This window comes from Esox lucius, chromosome 20, assembly GCF_011004845.1.
Source record: "Esox lucius isolate fEsoLuc1 chromosome 20, fEsoLuc1.pri, whole genome shotgun sequence".
NCBI lineage: Eukaryota > Metazoa > Chordata > Actinopteri > Esociformes > Esocidae > Esox > Esox lucius.
The window spans coordinates 21,016,459-21,032,733 of record NC_047588.1 but is presented as its reverse complement, the minus strand read 5'-3'; the positions used below and the strand labels follow the sequence as shown (position 1 = coordinate 21,032,733).

General features: G+C 40.1%; 1 protein-coding gene across 4 annotated transcripts in view; it reads left to right on the top strand.

Moving 5' to 3' along the window:
• cdk14 (cyclin-dependent kinase 14) overlaps positions 1-16,275 on the top strand; it is a 187,102-nt gene that overhangs the window by 107,778 nt on the left and 63,049 nt on the right. For all 4 annotated transcript variants that reach the window (XM_034288992.1, XM_010885138.3, XM_020041402.2 and 1 more), the window contains 2 exons: positions 7,930-7,993; positions 8,956-9,004. In XM_034288992.1, coding sequence (XP_034144883.1) covers positions 7,930-7,993; positions 8,956-9,004 — 113 coding nt within the window. The remainder of the gene's footprint in view (positions 1-7,929; positions 7,994-8,955; positions 9,005-16,275) is intronic.

The following is a 16,275-nucleotide window of genomic DNA, read 5'->3' as shown; positions in this document are numbered from 1 at the left end:
TGGCCCATATTGATAGGATAGCATCTTGCAGTTGATGGAGATTTGTGGGATGCACCTCCAGGGCGGAACTTGGTCCGCATTGCCGGCAGTAAGTCAGACTTGTTCCCTGTGCATGTTGGACTCCGGCAGGGCTGCCCTTTGTCACCGGTTCTGTTCGTAATTTTTATGGACAGAATTTCTAGGCGCAGCCAGGGGCCGGAGGGTGTCAGGTTTGGGGACCACACGATTTCATCTCTGTTCTTTGCGGATGATGTTGTCGTGTTGGCCCCTTCAAGCCAGGACCTTCAGCATGCACTTGGACGGTTTGCAGCCGAGTGTGAAGCGGTGGGGATGAAAATCAGTACCTCCAAATCCGAGGCCATGGTCCTCAGTCGGAAAAGGGTGGCTTGCCCACCTCAGGTTGGTGGAGAGTGCCTGCCTCAAGTGGAGGAGTTTAAGTATCTAGGGGTCCTGTTCACGAGTGAGGGAAGGATGGAACGGGAGATTGACAGACGGATCGGTGCAGCTTCTGCAGTAATGCGGTCGATGTATTGGTCTGTCGTGGTGAAGAAAGAGCTGAGCCGCAAGGCGAAGCTCTCGATTTACCGGTCAATCTACGTTCCTACTCTCACCTATGGTCATGAGCTTTGGGTCATGACCGAAAGAACAAGATCCCGGATACAGGCGGCCGAAATGAGCTTTCTCCGCAGGGTGGCTGGGCGATCCCTTAGAGATAGGGTGAGAAGCTCGGTCACCCGGGAGGAGCTCAGAGTAGAGCCGCTGCTCCTCCACATCGAGAGGGGTCAGCTGAGGTGGCTTGGGCATCTGTTTCGGATGCCTCCGGAACGCCTTCCTGAAATATACTCTATTGGGTTGAGATCTGGTGACTGTGGGGGCCATTTCAGTTGTCATGTTCAAGAAACCAATTTGAAATGATTCGAGCTTTGTGACATGGTGCATTATCCTGCTGGAAGTAGCCATCAGAGGATGGGTACATGGTGGTCATAAAGGGATGGACATGGTCAGAAACAATGCTCAGGTAGGCCGTGGCATTTAAACGATGCCCAATTGGCACTAAGGGGCCTAAAGTGTGCCAAGAAAACATCCCCCACACCATTACACCACCACCACCAGCCTGCACAGTGATAACAAGGTATGATGGATCCATGTTCTCATTCTGTTTACTCCAAATTCTGACTCTACCATCTGAATGTCTCAACATCAGACCAGGCAACATTCTTCCAGTCTTCAACTGTCCAATTTTGGCGAGCTCATGCAAATTGTAGCCTCTTTTTGCTATTTGTAGTGGAGATGAGTGGTACCCGGTGGGGTCTTCTGCTGTTGTAGCCCATCCGCCTCAAGGTTGTGCGTGTTGTGGCTTCACAAATGCTTGGCTGCATACCTCGGTTGTAACGAGTGATTATTTCAGTCAAAGTTGCTCTTCTATCAGCTTGAATCAGTCGGGCCCATTCTCCTCTGACCTCTAGCATCAACAAGGCATTTTCGCCCACAGGACGGCCGCATACTGGATGTTTTTCCCTTTTCACACCATTCTTTGTAAACCCTAGAAATGGTTGTGCGTGAATATCCCAGTAACTGAGCAGATTGTGAAATACTCAGACCGGCCTGTCTGGCACCAACAACCATGCCACGCTCAAAATTGCTTAAATCACCTTTCTTTCCCATTCTGACATTCAGTTAGGAGTTCAGGAGATTGTCTTGACCAGGACCACACCCCTAAATGCATTGAAGCAACTGCCATTTGATTGGTTGATTAGATAATTGCATTCATGAGAAATTGAACAGGTGTTCCTAATAATCCTTTAGGTGAGTGTATTTGACTAAAGTGTATGTGAATCTCCAACTTCAACTATAACTGTTTTCAAATGTTAATTTCAAATGAAATTTTGCCCCGTTGAATATCAACCTGACAATTCCCTCAAAACCAGGGGCATTCAAGACTCTAGTACCAGATATTTTTTGGTTAGCCCCAAATTTCTGGCATATTCGTTTTTTGCGGTGGATCTAGGCCAGCTCAAATTGAGCTACCACTGTTGGTAAATCCTTCAAGCAGCTTGTTTAGTACTGTTTTCAGCAGTACAGTGACTATTACACCTTACAATAATTGATTTGGAATTTTAGTGTTTTTAAATGAATTATCAAACAGAGTGAATTTTCAATGTAACATATGTAACTGTTTTTCTTTTTTTTTCTATGCAAAATAAATGTAAATATACTGTACCTGTTTAACCATGTAGTCTAAACTGGTCATGCACATCAGTGAGTGTCTGCTTTGCCCGGCACCTTTGCCCGGCAACACATTGTGTTAAATTCCTTCTGAACATTTTGGTAAAGGTTAATCAATAAATCAGGTAAACAACTGCATTCATTCTTTAGGTTTAATATATATATCAATTCACCCCAGAATATAGTTTTTTATAACGTGCACACCTATCTATGATCATTAATGGAATTTTATTGGAAAAGCCAATGAGACCAGGCAATTTTCAAGCCAGACCATCACAGCAGGTTGTTTAGTTTGCTTTTTGTGTGTGCTAAAAACACATGGTACTGTATCAGAGAGAAAAAAAGCTGATCTCCAGCAGTGTCATTATAATGATCCATGACTGAAATAAAGCTATCCCCACCATTTTCTAGTTTAATTCCTGTTCCTGTGGAGCTTCATGGATGTGTGTTTGTGTTTGTGTGAGGGAAGTGCAAACAAACCAAAGGCATATATTTATTCAAAGCTGTTGCCTTATATGAATGTTATTGTTCTTTTCTAATCTTCCAAAGCCCTAGCTATCTTCAGCAGGGAGCTGTTATGTGTCTATGCACATGTGGAGGTTTTAAGCTGGGTCCCATACGTAAGTGTGGCTCTATATTGGTTACTAGCTGACTAGTTGCATAGTTTTCCTGTTAGTTAAAACCTGTCAGTTTGAATTAGAGATGGGTGGTATGAGCCAGGGCTCAAGATTACCTGTGTGGTGTGAGCCTGAATATTACCCTGCTCAAGATTAAATCCCCCAAAAGAATGGTATCATTATAGTTCTGCTGACAGAAACTGAAGTAAAGCCGAGGTATGTTGGTGTTTCAGTCTGTCAGTATGGTTTAATGTTTTATTTAACTCGTAAAGACCTGCCTCTTCACCAGTCCCAACTACAAAAAAGGCTATTGGGGGTTTAGGGATGCACATATACCACTTTTTAAATGTTGCTAAGAATTCTGAGTACTGTATTTGTACAATATGCTGATACCGAGTACTGATCCAATATTGCATTGTTTTTTAATCCTGGTCCTGGGGACCCAAAGGGGTGCGCGTTTTAGTTTTTGCCCAAGCACTCACGCACCTGATAGAAATTAAAGACTTGGTGATAGATTGATTACATCAATCGAGTATGTACATGATATGGCAACATTTTAATCAGGTGTGTGAGTGCTGGGTAAAAAACAAAAACGTGCACCCCTTTGGGTCCCCAGGACCAGGATTAAGAAACACTGCAATACTGCATTTACATTTTCTCCACTTGTGCTATGATTGACATAATTCTAAGACATGGCTGATTAGCATTTTATACAACTTCCTATTAACAGCCGTCTCAGTATTAACTTACTTGGAACTTGAAAACCATTTTAACAACATCAAATCTTATTAAAATATGGTCAAATACACTCCATTGACACTCCAGGTTAAAGGCATTTGTAGAAATTGTACTATATAGCAATGTACAATAGGAAAGTGAACTGCAGTGAAAACTGCTGAAATTTTATTACAGGTAGTTTGCTAAAATCATAAAATGTGATCAATGTGGCACTAGATACATTTTAGTCACTTTAGGTGGTAGGCTATCTAGCTAATCTACTGAAGATGGAACTAAATGGAAATGGAATGTGAATGGAATTGGAGATTACAAATCACAAAGCTAAGTTTTGTATTCTCAGTTAGCTTGGTGTGAACTACAGTAGGTGGTGTTAGGTAACATGATGTTAGCAAGCTGCTGTCAAATAGTTTGCTTAAGCTTTTTACTGTCCCCCATTGCAACACCTGCTTACCCTTTGCAACGACAAGTTTTTCATTGTGTTAAGTAATTCTAGACATTATTGTTGTTGTTTCTGAGTTATAGCAAGCATGTTTCAGGTTTGGCCGCCTGGGTCAAACCAAAGGGTGCGACATCATTTGATAACACCTCATTAATTTGTATCTTGTTGTAACAAGACACTATAATTTTTTTGGGTGCTTAAGTAATTTCTATATTTCTATACCTTTTTTCATTATGTAAATAATCAAGAAACTATGATAGAATAGGTCTAAACTAGAATTTTGAGAGGGTTGTTTTTTTAGTTGTTGGCCTTCAGCAAACAGAACAACGGTCAATATGGAAGAGCAGAGGGAGGATGGATGTGGTCAGTGAAGGAGATTTGAAGGTCCTCCAGATGTAGGCAGGCAGCACAGGTCATTCTGTTGAAGGTTTCTCATCAAGGCCTTGCCTACCCTACCAAATGTGACTGGTGCTGTTGGAGATTGTTTGTTTTGTTTTTTTAGCTGTTCACTCACACCAGGATAATGAAGGCAGGCTACTTTAGTCAATAAAACTGCAAACCTGAGCAATTAAATTGCAAGAGAAAATAATTAGTTTTTACCCCTCAACTCAGGTAAGGTACAAGGCCCCCTCAGGGTGCTCCCCCTTGGTTGGATACCCCTGACCTAGAGTTGTAAATTTTTTTTTTTGCAATTCCACTTGTATATGCTAAAGGGTATAACCATTTCTATCGACCATATTCTATTCCGTAAGATTTTTGCAATGTTTGAGCAGGAACATCTAGGATTACATCATCTAAACATCCACTGTAATTTGATATCAAGTCATTGGAGAGATGGGACCGTGAGACCAGGCTACAGTATGAGCTGGTGTGTTTAGCCTCTGCTATCTGGTCATGACAAGAGACTGTAGGTCCATCTGTTCTCTTTTGCTCGCTGATGTGAAGACTAAAGTGCATTTATGATTTAATGGGAGTTCAATCAGATGACAGATCAGCTTTCAAATTACTTTTGTTCCTTGAATGAGGTTATTTAAAAAGATACAGCCTATGACTCTAGGTAGATACATCGCTTCTATGAAGTGTGTGTGTTTGTGTTTGCGTGTGTGAGATCTTGAGATCTTGTTCATGATTACAGTTGAAAGGGCAGAGAACTTGCTATCTTGCAGTTGAGTGAGTTTGGCCTCAGGTGCTGTATTGCCTCAGGGGGTGAGGAGAATGTCATTCTGACCTTGTGACAGAGATGCTGGCTGTCACACAGATTCAGCTGTATTACCAATCCCATTACCACCGTAGATGAAAGCCTGTCGGGGTCAAGACGTTGGAGGACTACCCACAGATGCTTCCCAAATAGCACACTTTCCCCCCCTGAGAGTTATGTTTTCACACTGTGAACTATATAAGGAAGTGTAAAGTATAAGACTGAGTCTATAGAGCTATAGAGCAGAAAGAAAATATTTTTAACAGTCAGTGAAATCACACTCAGCCTACTGGCACATTTCTAGTGGTAGCTATTTCCCCATTCTGCCCAGAGTCTCTTTTTGTCTCTGTTTCTCTCTCCCTCTTTCCCTATATTTTATGGTCCATTAGAGGGCTGGTGGTATTCACTATTTGTTCACACACAGGAAATTGTCTCTAATGGTGCAGAAGAGTGTCAAACTAGATGTATTGTGCATGGATCGCTGGATTGTATCTCTCTGGATTTGGCAACAGAGCCATTAGTAGTAGGAATTTATACATAACTTTAATCCTTTTTATGTAAGTCCTTTTGCTTAATACAGTTGTCTGAATCTTAAGAAGAAACCTAGAGAGGAACCAGAATCTGGGGGGTTACCAGTCCTCTTTTGGCAGTGCGGGGGGAGGATTATAAGAGTACATGACCGTTTGGGCTACGTCAACATTTGTGCATGCTCAGAAGGCGAGCAGGTCAATAAAAGCATATTTCATCATATAACTTCAGAACCAGGTAGAGAAGGACAGGGATGACCAAGTGGGGTGTGCCAGTGGCAGCAGGAATCATCAGCTGCAAGTTGATCCCCAACACAACCAGGTGGACTTTGTTTGTGGGTCAGCTATGAGTAATTTGGGCCTGGTAGTACTGAGGCGTTGTCTGAGGGTTAAGTTAGAGAGAGCATTCCTTAGATTCAAAAGAATACCTCAAGATATGCTTCAGACTGACCCTTGTCCTCCATCACATAATCAAATACAATGTAAACAATTGGGACAGACAGACCCTATTCCCCAGCACAAAAATATAGCAGTGTAAAACTAACGACCGAGACGAGGAGGGCAGAGACTGTAGCTCTATCAAAAGGTAACCCCAGACAAGGCCAACTAAACAGGAAGTAACTCCACCCATTTTGTCAAACACCAGACCAAAGGTTCACACTTAAAAGGTAGAGACTGTGTCTTCGTCTCTCACCTTAATCAGCAGATCATTCCGCAGTAGTGGAGCTCTATAGGAGAAGGACTGCCTCCAGCTGCTTGTTTAGAAATTCTAAGTACAGTAAGCAGGCCTACATCTTGTGGCCTTAGTGTATGTATAGGCATGCATGGCGTGCCAAGAGAGGTTAGTAGGAGAAGACCATGATATTTTATATTTTCATCAAATGAGAGATTAGGGTCTAGGCTAACGCCAAAGTCTTTCACGGGTTGCCATTGTTCTCTTGTAATGTGTTGCTGTGGTGATGATAAAGATACTGTGGCCGGTGTGTGTGTGTGTGTGTGTGCGTGCGTGCGGACACAACAGTGCACTGCTGCCCTCAGCAGGACGTGTATGTCAGTACATAAAAACAATCAGCATTTGTCTTTGTCTGTATCTTGTCTACTACTATTGTAACAACATAGTATGTGCAAATCCTACACTGTCCTGATCTACACTACTGTACCATACACACCACACCATTAGTGTTGTTACAATACCAGAGTTGTTACTTTAGTACCAGGTTGAGTAGGACATAAATGCAAGCAAATAATAGCTTTAAAAAGAAATTGAGATACTTACGTTTAGCTAGCGACCATAATTACAGGGAAAGCATGAGATGTTCAGCTTTATTTCTAGATGCACCAGGCACTGTCATACTTAAATTGTTTAACATGCAAACATTTTGTGAAAATGGGAAAATTAGCAACATGGGACAGTTAAGCTTTATGTAACGTAATGTCTTATCTTTGAATTTGAACTACAATATTAAAAAATGTATATCTGGGTTCCTGAGGAGGCTTTTGACCGTAAACAATGGCTTCAATGGATATAATCTTGGCATTTTGGACATGACCTCATGTTCAATGATACTAGTACTCAAAGGCATAATGGTAAGGAAAATTATGTTTTGAGGTAAATAATGTTAACGTTTTAAAAGACTAAGAAAGAGTATTCATAGTCTGATTATAATATTAGCATTGGGATGTAATTGGAAATCAAATGGAATGTAAATGTTTTTCATACTTATTTTTAGGGGCTCAACAGTACACCCAACCCATGGTATGTTGTGTATTGCGGTTTGAGGGTGATGGGCTGGTACTTCTTCAATACAGCCCAGAAATGTGTACCAAGGCTCAAGCACCTTAGATGCTGATGCCGTAGATAATAAAACACCAGACTGGCTGTCATGATTACCTCTAACTAGAATGTTAAAGGTCTGAAGGCTGTTATTTCTGCAAATGGAGTGTTCTTTTGACGACGTGTGAAGGAACCTAGTCAAAGAAAATGTTTCCTATTCATGTTGCTATATTTCCTATTCATACTCATTTCATGTATATTTTCAAGGATATTTCTGTGAGACCCCAAACATTTGAACGTTAGTGCATATTATATAGATATACATCTGTGTTAAAATATTAATATTTTCTTAATGGGCAGCATTTCTTTGCCTTACATTTCCTGCTTTCTCTCCTCCCTTCTTTTGCCAGGTCCTCGGAACCCCATGTGAGGATACCTGGCCAGGGGTTCACTCCCTGCCCCACTTCAAACCAGGTGACACAAACCAAGCACGCACACGTGCACACACACACACAAACACACACACACAAACACATGCACAGTGAATGTGTCTAGCTGTATCTCCTGACCAATTACAAAGTAACTGGGGTGACGCATACACACACACACATCCACACACAGACCTAGTCTAATATCCTGTGGCTATGGCTATAGTAAGCTTAAACATCTTTTGATAGAGTCAGAGGAAATGAATGTCACATTTTCAGAATGATCTATTCTAAGCAGCAGATTCTTCTCAATATTACCATCCGTCAACCACTCATTGACCATTATCATGGTAACAGGTTGGGCTGTGGAAAGGCTTTTTGAAGACAGCTGTCTACTGCAAGTGTAGGTCTATCTACCCAACACCAGAGAGCACTGTTGTCTCACTTTTTGCCCTGTATCTATCCTACTGTGAGTTTCTCAATATAACCGTTTTGATTGACTTTCTGAACTGTATGCAGTCTGCCGACATGAAATCAAACAGAGATTATACACACACCCTGTTTATGATTATTAGAGTTACTTGCAATAATTCACAGCCCTGTTTATGGCACTGGTATTTTCACTTTGGTGTTTGTGACACAAAAGTAGCATGACCTACTTGAGGACCATGGAACTGAAGGAACTAGAGAATATTCTTTGCAAATGATAAGACGTTTGAGAAAGACAAGAGTGATACGGATATAAAATCAACTCTCGCTTATATATGCCTCATTGCTGACTCTGAAACATTGGCTTGTCTTGCCATCTCTTTATCGTCCCAATAGCAAAGCCTGTAGCTGTTCGCTCTGACTAGAACGGAAACAGTGGCTACTCTGTCTTTCCCCAAACCTGGGTTGGCTGTCTGGCTGTCTCTTTCCCTCTTGCTCCTAGTCTTTTCCACAAGGTTGGCACTTACTGCTTATTTTTCAATAACATTAATTATTTTCTCTTCATCTCCCCCATTACAGACAGGTTTACAGTGTACAGTTCTAAGAAGCTCAGACAAGCATGGAATAAGTAAGTGTACCATTTGTTTTTGTAAATTGTTGTGCAGATGTTTGGGTGTGCATCGGTCCGTGCTATACTAGATTTGTGAGGACCAAAAATCCATTTGAATGTTTCGGGATGTTTCACCAATCCCATAAGAAAAGAACATTTTTTTTTTTCTTATGAATTAAGTTCATGGTAAATATTACAATTTGAGTTTGGGTTTATGTTAGGAGGAAAGGCTATGTTTTGGGTTACGGTTAGGGGTTAGGCCAAGGGAAAATAGGATGCGGTCAGAATACCATGCTTCCCAATGTTAGTGTCATCAGCACAGCCAGCCCTGGCACAGATGGCAAAAAAGGCCACAGTGGGCATTGCCAATTGGAGGCACACCGGATGTGCCCGTAGGACTCATCGTACGCCTGGGGGGACAGACAGACACTGTTGGCTTGATTGGTAGGCCAAATATACACAGAATGTCTCACAGTGTTCTACAGTGGCTCAGTACTGAATCCGCTTTTAGCACTTGACCTCTACAGTAATAACTCTTTTCCCAGTTTTTAAGTTACCATTCAACCTTTTCTTTTTATCATTTTTATATTGTATACATTATAAAATAAAAATAGTTTGTGTATGTGTACGTCTACTTGTGCATTGTTGTTTGTTGTTTGACGGCAAGACAGACAGACAATCTGATGTAAGATGACTGCAGCTCTGTTGTGATCCCCCTTCAGAATGGGCATGCCAGCACTCTATTTCAGTGTCTGTCTGACTGCTCCAAGGCCACCCCCACCACCCATCAGACCACTGATAGTTCATCAGAAAATACATATGTGAAGAAAGAAACTGAGAGGAATGTTAACAATCATTGCTAATATCCCCTCCTATTATTGTATGCTTAGGCCTGATGAAGTTGATATGAACACATAATGTTAATCCCTCTCTCTTCTCTTCACAATACAATCTACTCCTCCCTTAACCACCTCTCTACAGCTCTAGCATGAATGCTGGTGGTAGTTTTCTCCTTCTATAGTACACTGCCATTGTATGCAAATAACATGTTAGGGGCAGAGCACATGGTTTTCTGGCGTGCCTTGGTAAAACGGTTTCGGAAGTACCTGTGCGCTTTTGTAATGGTAATGCTCCCCATGTGTTTACATTCAATGTGTGTACAGTGCAGAGAGTATATCCCATAAATTAATGTGCTAGCACTTTATTATTAGCCAACAGTCTTTGAAATTAGCTTGGCTGATGGTGGATTTACTTGTCAGTGTGTTCACCTGTTCTGCTGTCACGTATTTCTTGTGCAATAAACCCCCCCTCCACAATTGAAAGGAAAGAAACACTCTTGGACAGATGTTGTGACTGGTAGGATTGTATGTTTTAAGACAGCCACATGGACTTGTTCCAAAATAACTGATGCTTGCTTGACATGGGTGCTGTTGCCTCGCATTCTTTTTATCCATGGCGTAGTTGTGGGTGAAGGACAACAATAGGAGCAGGTGTTACTGCATGTAGTCATTCACAAACATACTGTCCCATGCCCTGGCTGCGGTTTCTTCGTGGAAAAACATTGTCTTGTCTGATGGACAAGACGGTGATGGAATGCCCCTATGAATTCAAAAAGCAGACATAAACCTGGGAGGATGTTTGTTGAATCAGAGGAGATATCGATCACAAATGTATGCTGGTTTACTCAGTGTACTGACCTAGGGGAACTTCATGATCAGGCCAGCTGAAAACATTAGCAGAAAGGAATGCACATCTAAAGAATGACAACAACATCTGTCCTTGTATATTCAGGTGCTTTTAACCCAAGTGATATTTGTTTCTTTCTGGGATTTTTGGATATGTTACACATACAGATTCACCAAGGTAGCAATTAGTTATGAGATATGGCACCTCAGTGTTGTTAAACCTGTTTTGCAAAAGCTGTGAGATTGTCGGCTAGGAAACACTGGATTTAGGTAAACACCTGTCTACACGTTCTGCTTATTGTATGGAATGGGATTGACCTTTGTTAACCACTGTGCCTCTGTACCTCGACTCAGTTGTTGCTTGCTCTTTGTGGTTGTAGGTTGTGTATGTAAAAGTACATGTAAAAGTGCTTTTACATACACAACTGCTGATGTAAAAATAAATGTTATAAAATACATTTGATTGAATTTAAAGACATTATGCCAGTCTTTCATGTTGTTCTCTTTGATTACTAAAAGATAAAATTACTACCTTTCAAAAGTCTGAGGTCACTTAGAAATGTCAATTTTTCATCCATTAAAATAACAACAAATTGATCAGAAATGCAGGGTAGACATTGTTAATATTGTAAATGACTATTGTAGTTGGAAATAGATTGTATTAATATAATTTATTATGGAATACCTACATAAGCATATGGTGGCCCATCATCAGCAACCGTCAGTCCTGTGTTCCAATGACACGTTGTGTTTGCTAATCCAAGTTTAAACCCTTTTGGAATTGTGTTAGCATAGCTGAAAACTGTTATGCTTATTAAAGAAGCAATAAAACTGTCCATCTTCAGAATAGTTGCGTGTCTGACGCATCAGCAATTGTGGGTTTGATTACTGGCTCAAAATGGCCAAAATCAAAGAACTTTCTTCTGAAACTCAACAGTCTATTCGTGTTCTGAGAAATTAAGGCTATTCCATGTGAGAAATTGCCAAGAAACTGAAGATCTTTTCCTACGCTGTGTACTACTCCCTTCACAGACCAGCCAAACTGGCTCTAATTAGAATAGAAAGAGAAGTGGGAAGCTCTTCTCAAGTCGACATTTCTGTATTATAATTTTTTTAATTCTAATATTTTGAGATACCAGAATTTTTGATTTCCATGAGCTGTAATCATCAAGATTGAGACAAAAAAGGCTTGAAATGTTTCACTTTAGAAAAAATGTGAATCTAGAATATATGAAGGTGTCACTTCCTGATTTGAATTACATAAAAAAAAAGATAGATGCACCTGTACACATATACAGTACTAGTCTAATATTTAGACACACCTACACTTTCAAGGGTATTTCGTTATAGTTACAATTTTCCACATTGTAGAATAAGTAGTGAAAACATATGCAATCACGTAGTAACAGAAAATATGTTCAACAAATAAAAATACATTTTATATTGTAGATTCTTCAAAGTAGCCACTCTTTGCAAAGAGTGTGTGCATGCTAAGCTGCCGTTAAGGCAAATGGTGGTTACTTTGAAGAATAAGCAATATGAAATGTATTTTTATGGTTGCTAGATTATTCCACATCTTATTTCATAGAATTGATGTCTTAACTATTATTCTCCAATACATATTAAATCATATAAAGAGCATTTTCTACATTGATGGAGGGCACTGTATATATAGCCTAGACCACATGTACTCTTCTTTCTAGAGGAATCTTTTTCAGAAGAGGTCCAAAATATGGTACAACTGTGGGAGTAGGCTTCAGAGTTCATAGCATTCGGTCTGTCTATTATGAGAACTCTGAGGACTCTGTCTCACCCTCTTTCTCTCTCTGACTCTCTTTTACTCACTCACACACACACACACACACACACACACACACACACACACACACGCTCACAGCTCAGTAGCTCCGGTGAAGGGAGGGTAGAATAACATCATGATTATTTAATGGACTGCAGGCCTAATTATTGGCTGCACTTGGGTTGTTTTTCCTCTCAGCATTCGATGATAGGGGGGTTCAGGAGTTTAGAGCCTCCCTGTACACATACAACAAGCATGGGGCAGGTTGATGAAAGGCTATTTTTTACATTACATAAAAGTACAGACTTCAAAATGTTATTTCATACACTGCAACTGGAGGAGCAATTGAAAAGTTATGATGCTTTAGAAGTTCTATAACCGACATCTGCGAAACTGTCTATCAAGTTTTTCATGATTATTACTTCCAAGACAGGTCTTCTTTGTTCACACCCATCCAGAATTGATTACAGCCTAATTACCCCTACATATCCCTTTAAGGATACCCAGAGGAACAGTATCAATGGCAGTTGACACAAAACAAGGGATAAATATCCACAATATTTGATGATGCAATGCCTTGTACATTCACAGAGTACATTTTTCCAAGGTAACGTACACAACAGGTATTTATTAGAGATGGGAATTCTGAGTCTTTTTAGTGAGATGGATCTTCTGGCTTTGTTCACTTAAAAGAGCAGGCATATTTGCCTCCCAATCAGCTCTTCATAAGGCTTAAAATGACCCCAAAACCACAAAACAATTATCCAATGTAAAGGCAAAAATGTAGGTTAAAAGTATTGTTCAAGAGTGAAATACACATTTAAATAGGTTACATCTTACCTCTCTTAGTTATTAGCCTGCTTTTGTATTTTTTATATATGATACCCTAATGGAAAATACATGTGGAACACAAAGACGCACCCTCCCCACTATTTCTTGATTTTGCTATGCAGATATACAATCTTTATTGAATAAGTTTTTACCTTATCTGCACATAATTGTTGTTTGAGCTTAATGGATGTTAAAGACATTAAGGAGCAAAATGATCAGCTAATATAACCAATGCGAACAACCCAAAAGCATGTTTATCCTGCTTATATCTCAGTATACAAACAACAACATGAGCAAATATTTCCTAGTAGAAATTACATTTTTGTTTATATGTTTTATTAATGTATGCTTTAGTAATGATTTGTTTGCTACAGATGTGGCCCAGTTATTCGTTCAATTAGTTCTAAAGTTCTAGATAAATGTAGGATTAATCAAACAAACAACTGTCTGTAGCAACCAAAACATGAGAAAGCATTGGCAACTAGTGTAGTAGAGCTAATAATATTACATAGATGTGTAAATTAGTATTAAACTAACAGTGGAGCAAGCAAACATCAATCAATCAAACTTAATTTATTTCTATTTTTAACAGCTCAATAGGGTTTATATCTGGTGACTGTTCTGGCCACTCCATTATAGACAGAATACCAGCTGACTGCTTCTTCCCTAAATAGTTGTTGCATAGTTTGGAACTGTGCTTTGGATCATTGTCCTGTTGTAGGGGGAAATTGTCTCCAATCAAGCGCTGTCCACAGGGTATGGCATGGCGCTGAATAATGAAGTGATAGCCTTCCTTCTTCAGGATCCCTCTACCCTGTACAAATCACCAACAAAGCATTCCCAGACCATCACACTGCCTCCACAATGCTTGACAGATGGCGTGAATCACTCGAGTATCTTTTCATTTGATCTGCTTCAGACAAATGTTTTTCTTTATGATTCAAACACCTCAAACTTAGATTTGTCTGTCCATAACACTTTCTTTCCAATCTTCCTCTGTCCAGTGTCTTTTGCCCATCTTAATCTTTTTTTTTTTTTTTTTTGGATACTATTTAATGGAGCATCCAGCTGAGATCCTGCAAAGCATCTGATTCTTAAACTAGACACTCTAATGTATTTCTCCTCTTGCTCAGTTGTGCACCGGGGATTCCCACTCGTCTTTCTACTCTGGTTGGAGCCAGTTTGCACTATTCTATGAAGGGAGTTGTACACAGAGTTGTACGAGATCTTCAGTTCCTTGACAATTTGTATAGAATAGCTTTCATTTTTCAGAACAATAATAGACTGACACGTTTCAGAAGCAAGTTTTTTGTTCCTGGCCATTTTGAGCCTGTAATCGAACCCACACTTGCTGATGCTTCAGATAGTCAACTCTCTGAAGTTGAAAAGAAGGCCAGTTTTATTGCTTCTTTAATCTGCGCAACAGCTTTTAGCTTTGCTAACATAATTTCAAAAGGGTTTTCTAAAGATCAATTCTTTTAAAAGGATAAACTTAGATTTGAAAACACAACGTGCCATTGGAACACAGGAGTGATAGTTGCTGATAATGGGCCTCTGTATGCCTATGTAATTCCATTAAAAATCATCTGTTTCCAGCTACAATAGTCATTAACAACATTAACAATGTCTACAGTACCCAGTATTTCGGATACATTTTATGTTATTTTAATGGACAAAAACATTTGCTTTTCTTTCGAAAAGGACATTTCTAAGTTAATTTTGAATGGTAGTATGTTCAAGCAAGGTTAGCTTTGGCAGTGTTAAGTTTGCCTTCAGTCTCACTTTTATGGGCTCAATTCTTATGACAATTCCAAGTAAGACAGTGGTACTACTGGGTTTTTAGCTATTCTGAGCAGGGGAAACATTGTTTTGGACGGCGTCTTTAACACCGAAGTAGCCGTATATTAGGGCGCTTATTGCATCTCTTGGACAGTGTCGCAAACACCTCTCAGAACAGGGGAAGCAGCATTTTGAATAGGGGAAGCACAGTCTTTGACACAGAAAGCTGCGTTTTGGAAAGCTGCATATTTTGCATATCCTTGGAGGTAGTCGGATGCCGTAAGGTAGTGATGGGATATACAACTCCAACGCTCTGAGGCTTGCTTCAAAATATCAACCCAGACTGATCAAAGTAAAATGTGTTGCAGTCTTGTAATCAGTAAGAAGTAATGGTGCGAGGTTGAATCTGGATGGGGATTAGTAAACCTGTTGTTCAATCCAGTTGTTTCATTTTCTGTATCTTTTTCTGTCTCTTTATAAAGGCTATATCTTTATAGTCCAAAACATTAGAACAAATGCACAGTTTTAAAAAGCTAGCTTGAAAGGCAAGAACAATGTGGGATACATGCCTCCCATTATAATTCCCCTTGGCGCATGCGCAGGCCTAACCATGGTCAGATATTATGGAAAAGATGTCTGCATAAACATGAAACATGATATTTATTCCCGACCAACAGGCTTCACCACAGTGCAATGAGTTCAAACGCCTTTTGAGAAAGAACCATTGTTCAGTCCAATTTGTCAAATGTTTTAGAAATTCTTGATTTCCCATCCCTTTCATAAGGTGTCATGTTTGTGGCTCACTTGAATGGCACATCAGTCTCAAAACTCACGCGCACACACTTGCCAATTCGAGAAGAATACATTGAGTCGAGAGAGCAGAAACACAAGCTGCGCGTGCAGAGGATAAAACTTGCACGCACGCCGGTGCCACTTTGAGAAGAAAAAAATTACGTTGAGTGAGCAGAAACACAAGCCGTGTGAGCGAATGACCAGTTGCGCGAGAGTATAAACATTGTGAGGGCACAGATATCGTGGCTTGGAATTTCTCTGCGACTTCTCAAAATTCACCTGCACCTTCTCGAATCCCCCCTGCTTTCACTTGACACGTGTTTGCACTCACGAAACAGTACATGGGACCTCAAATATGATTGGTAGACTTATTGCTTAATCATCTTTTTAGTGATCCGGCTCAC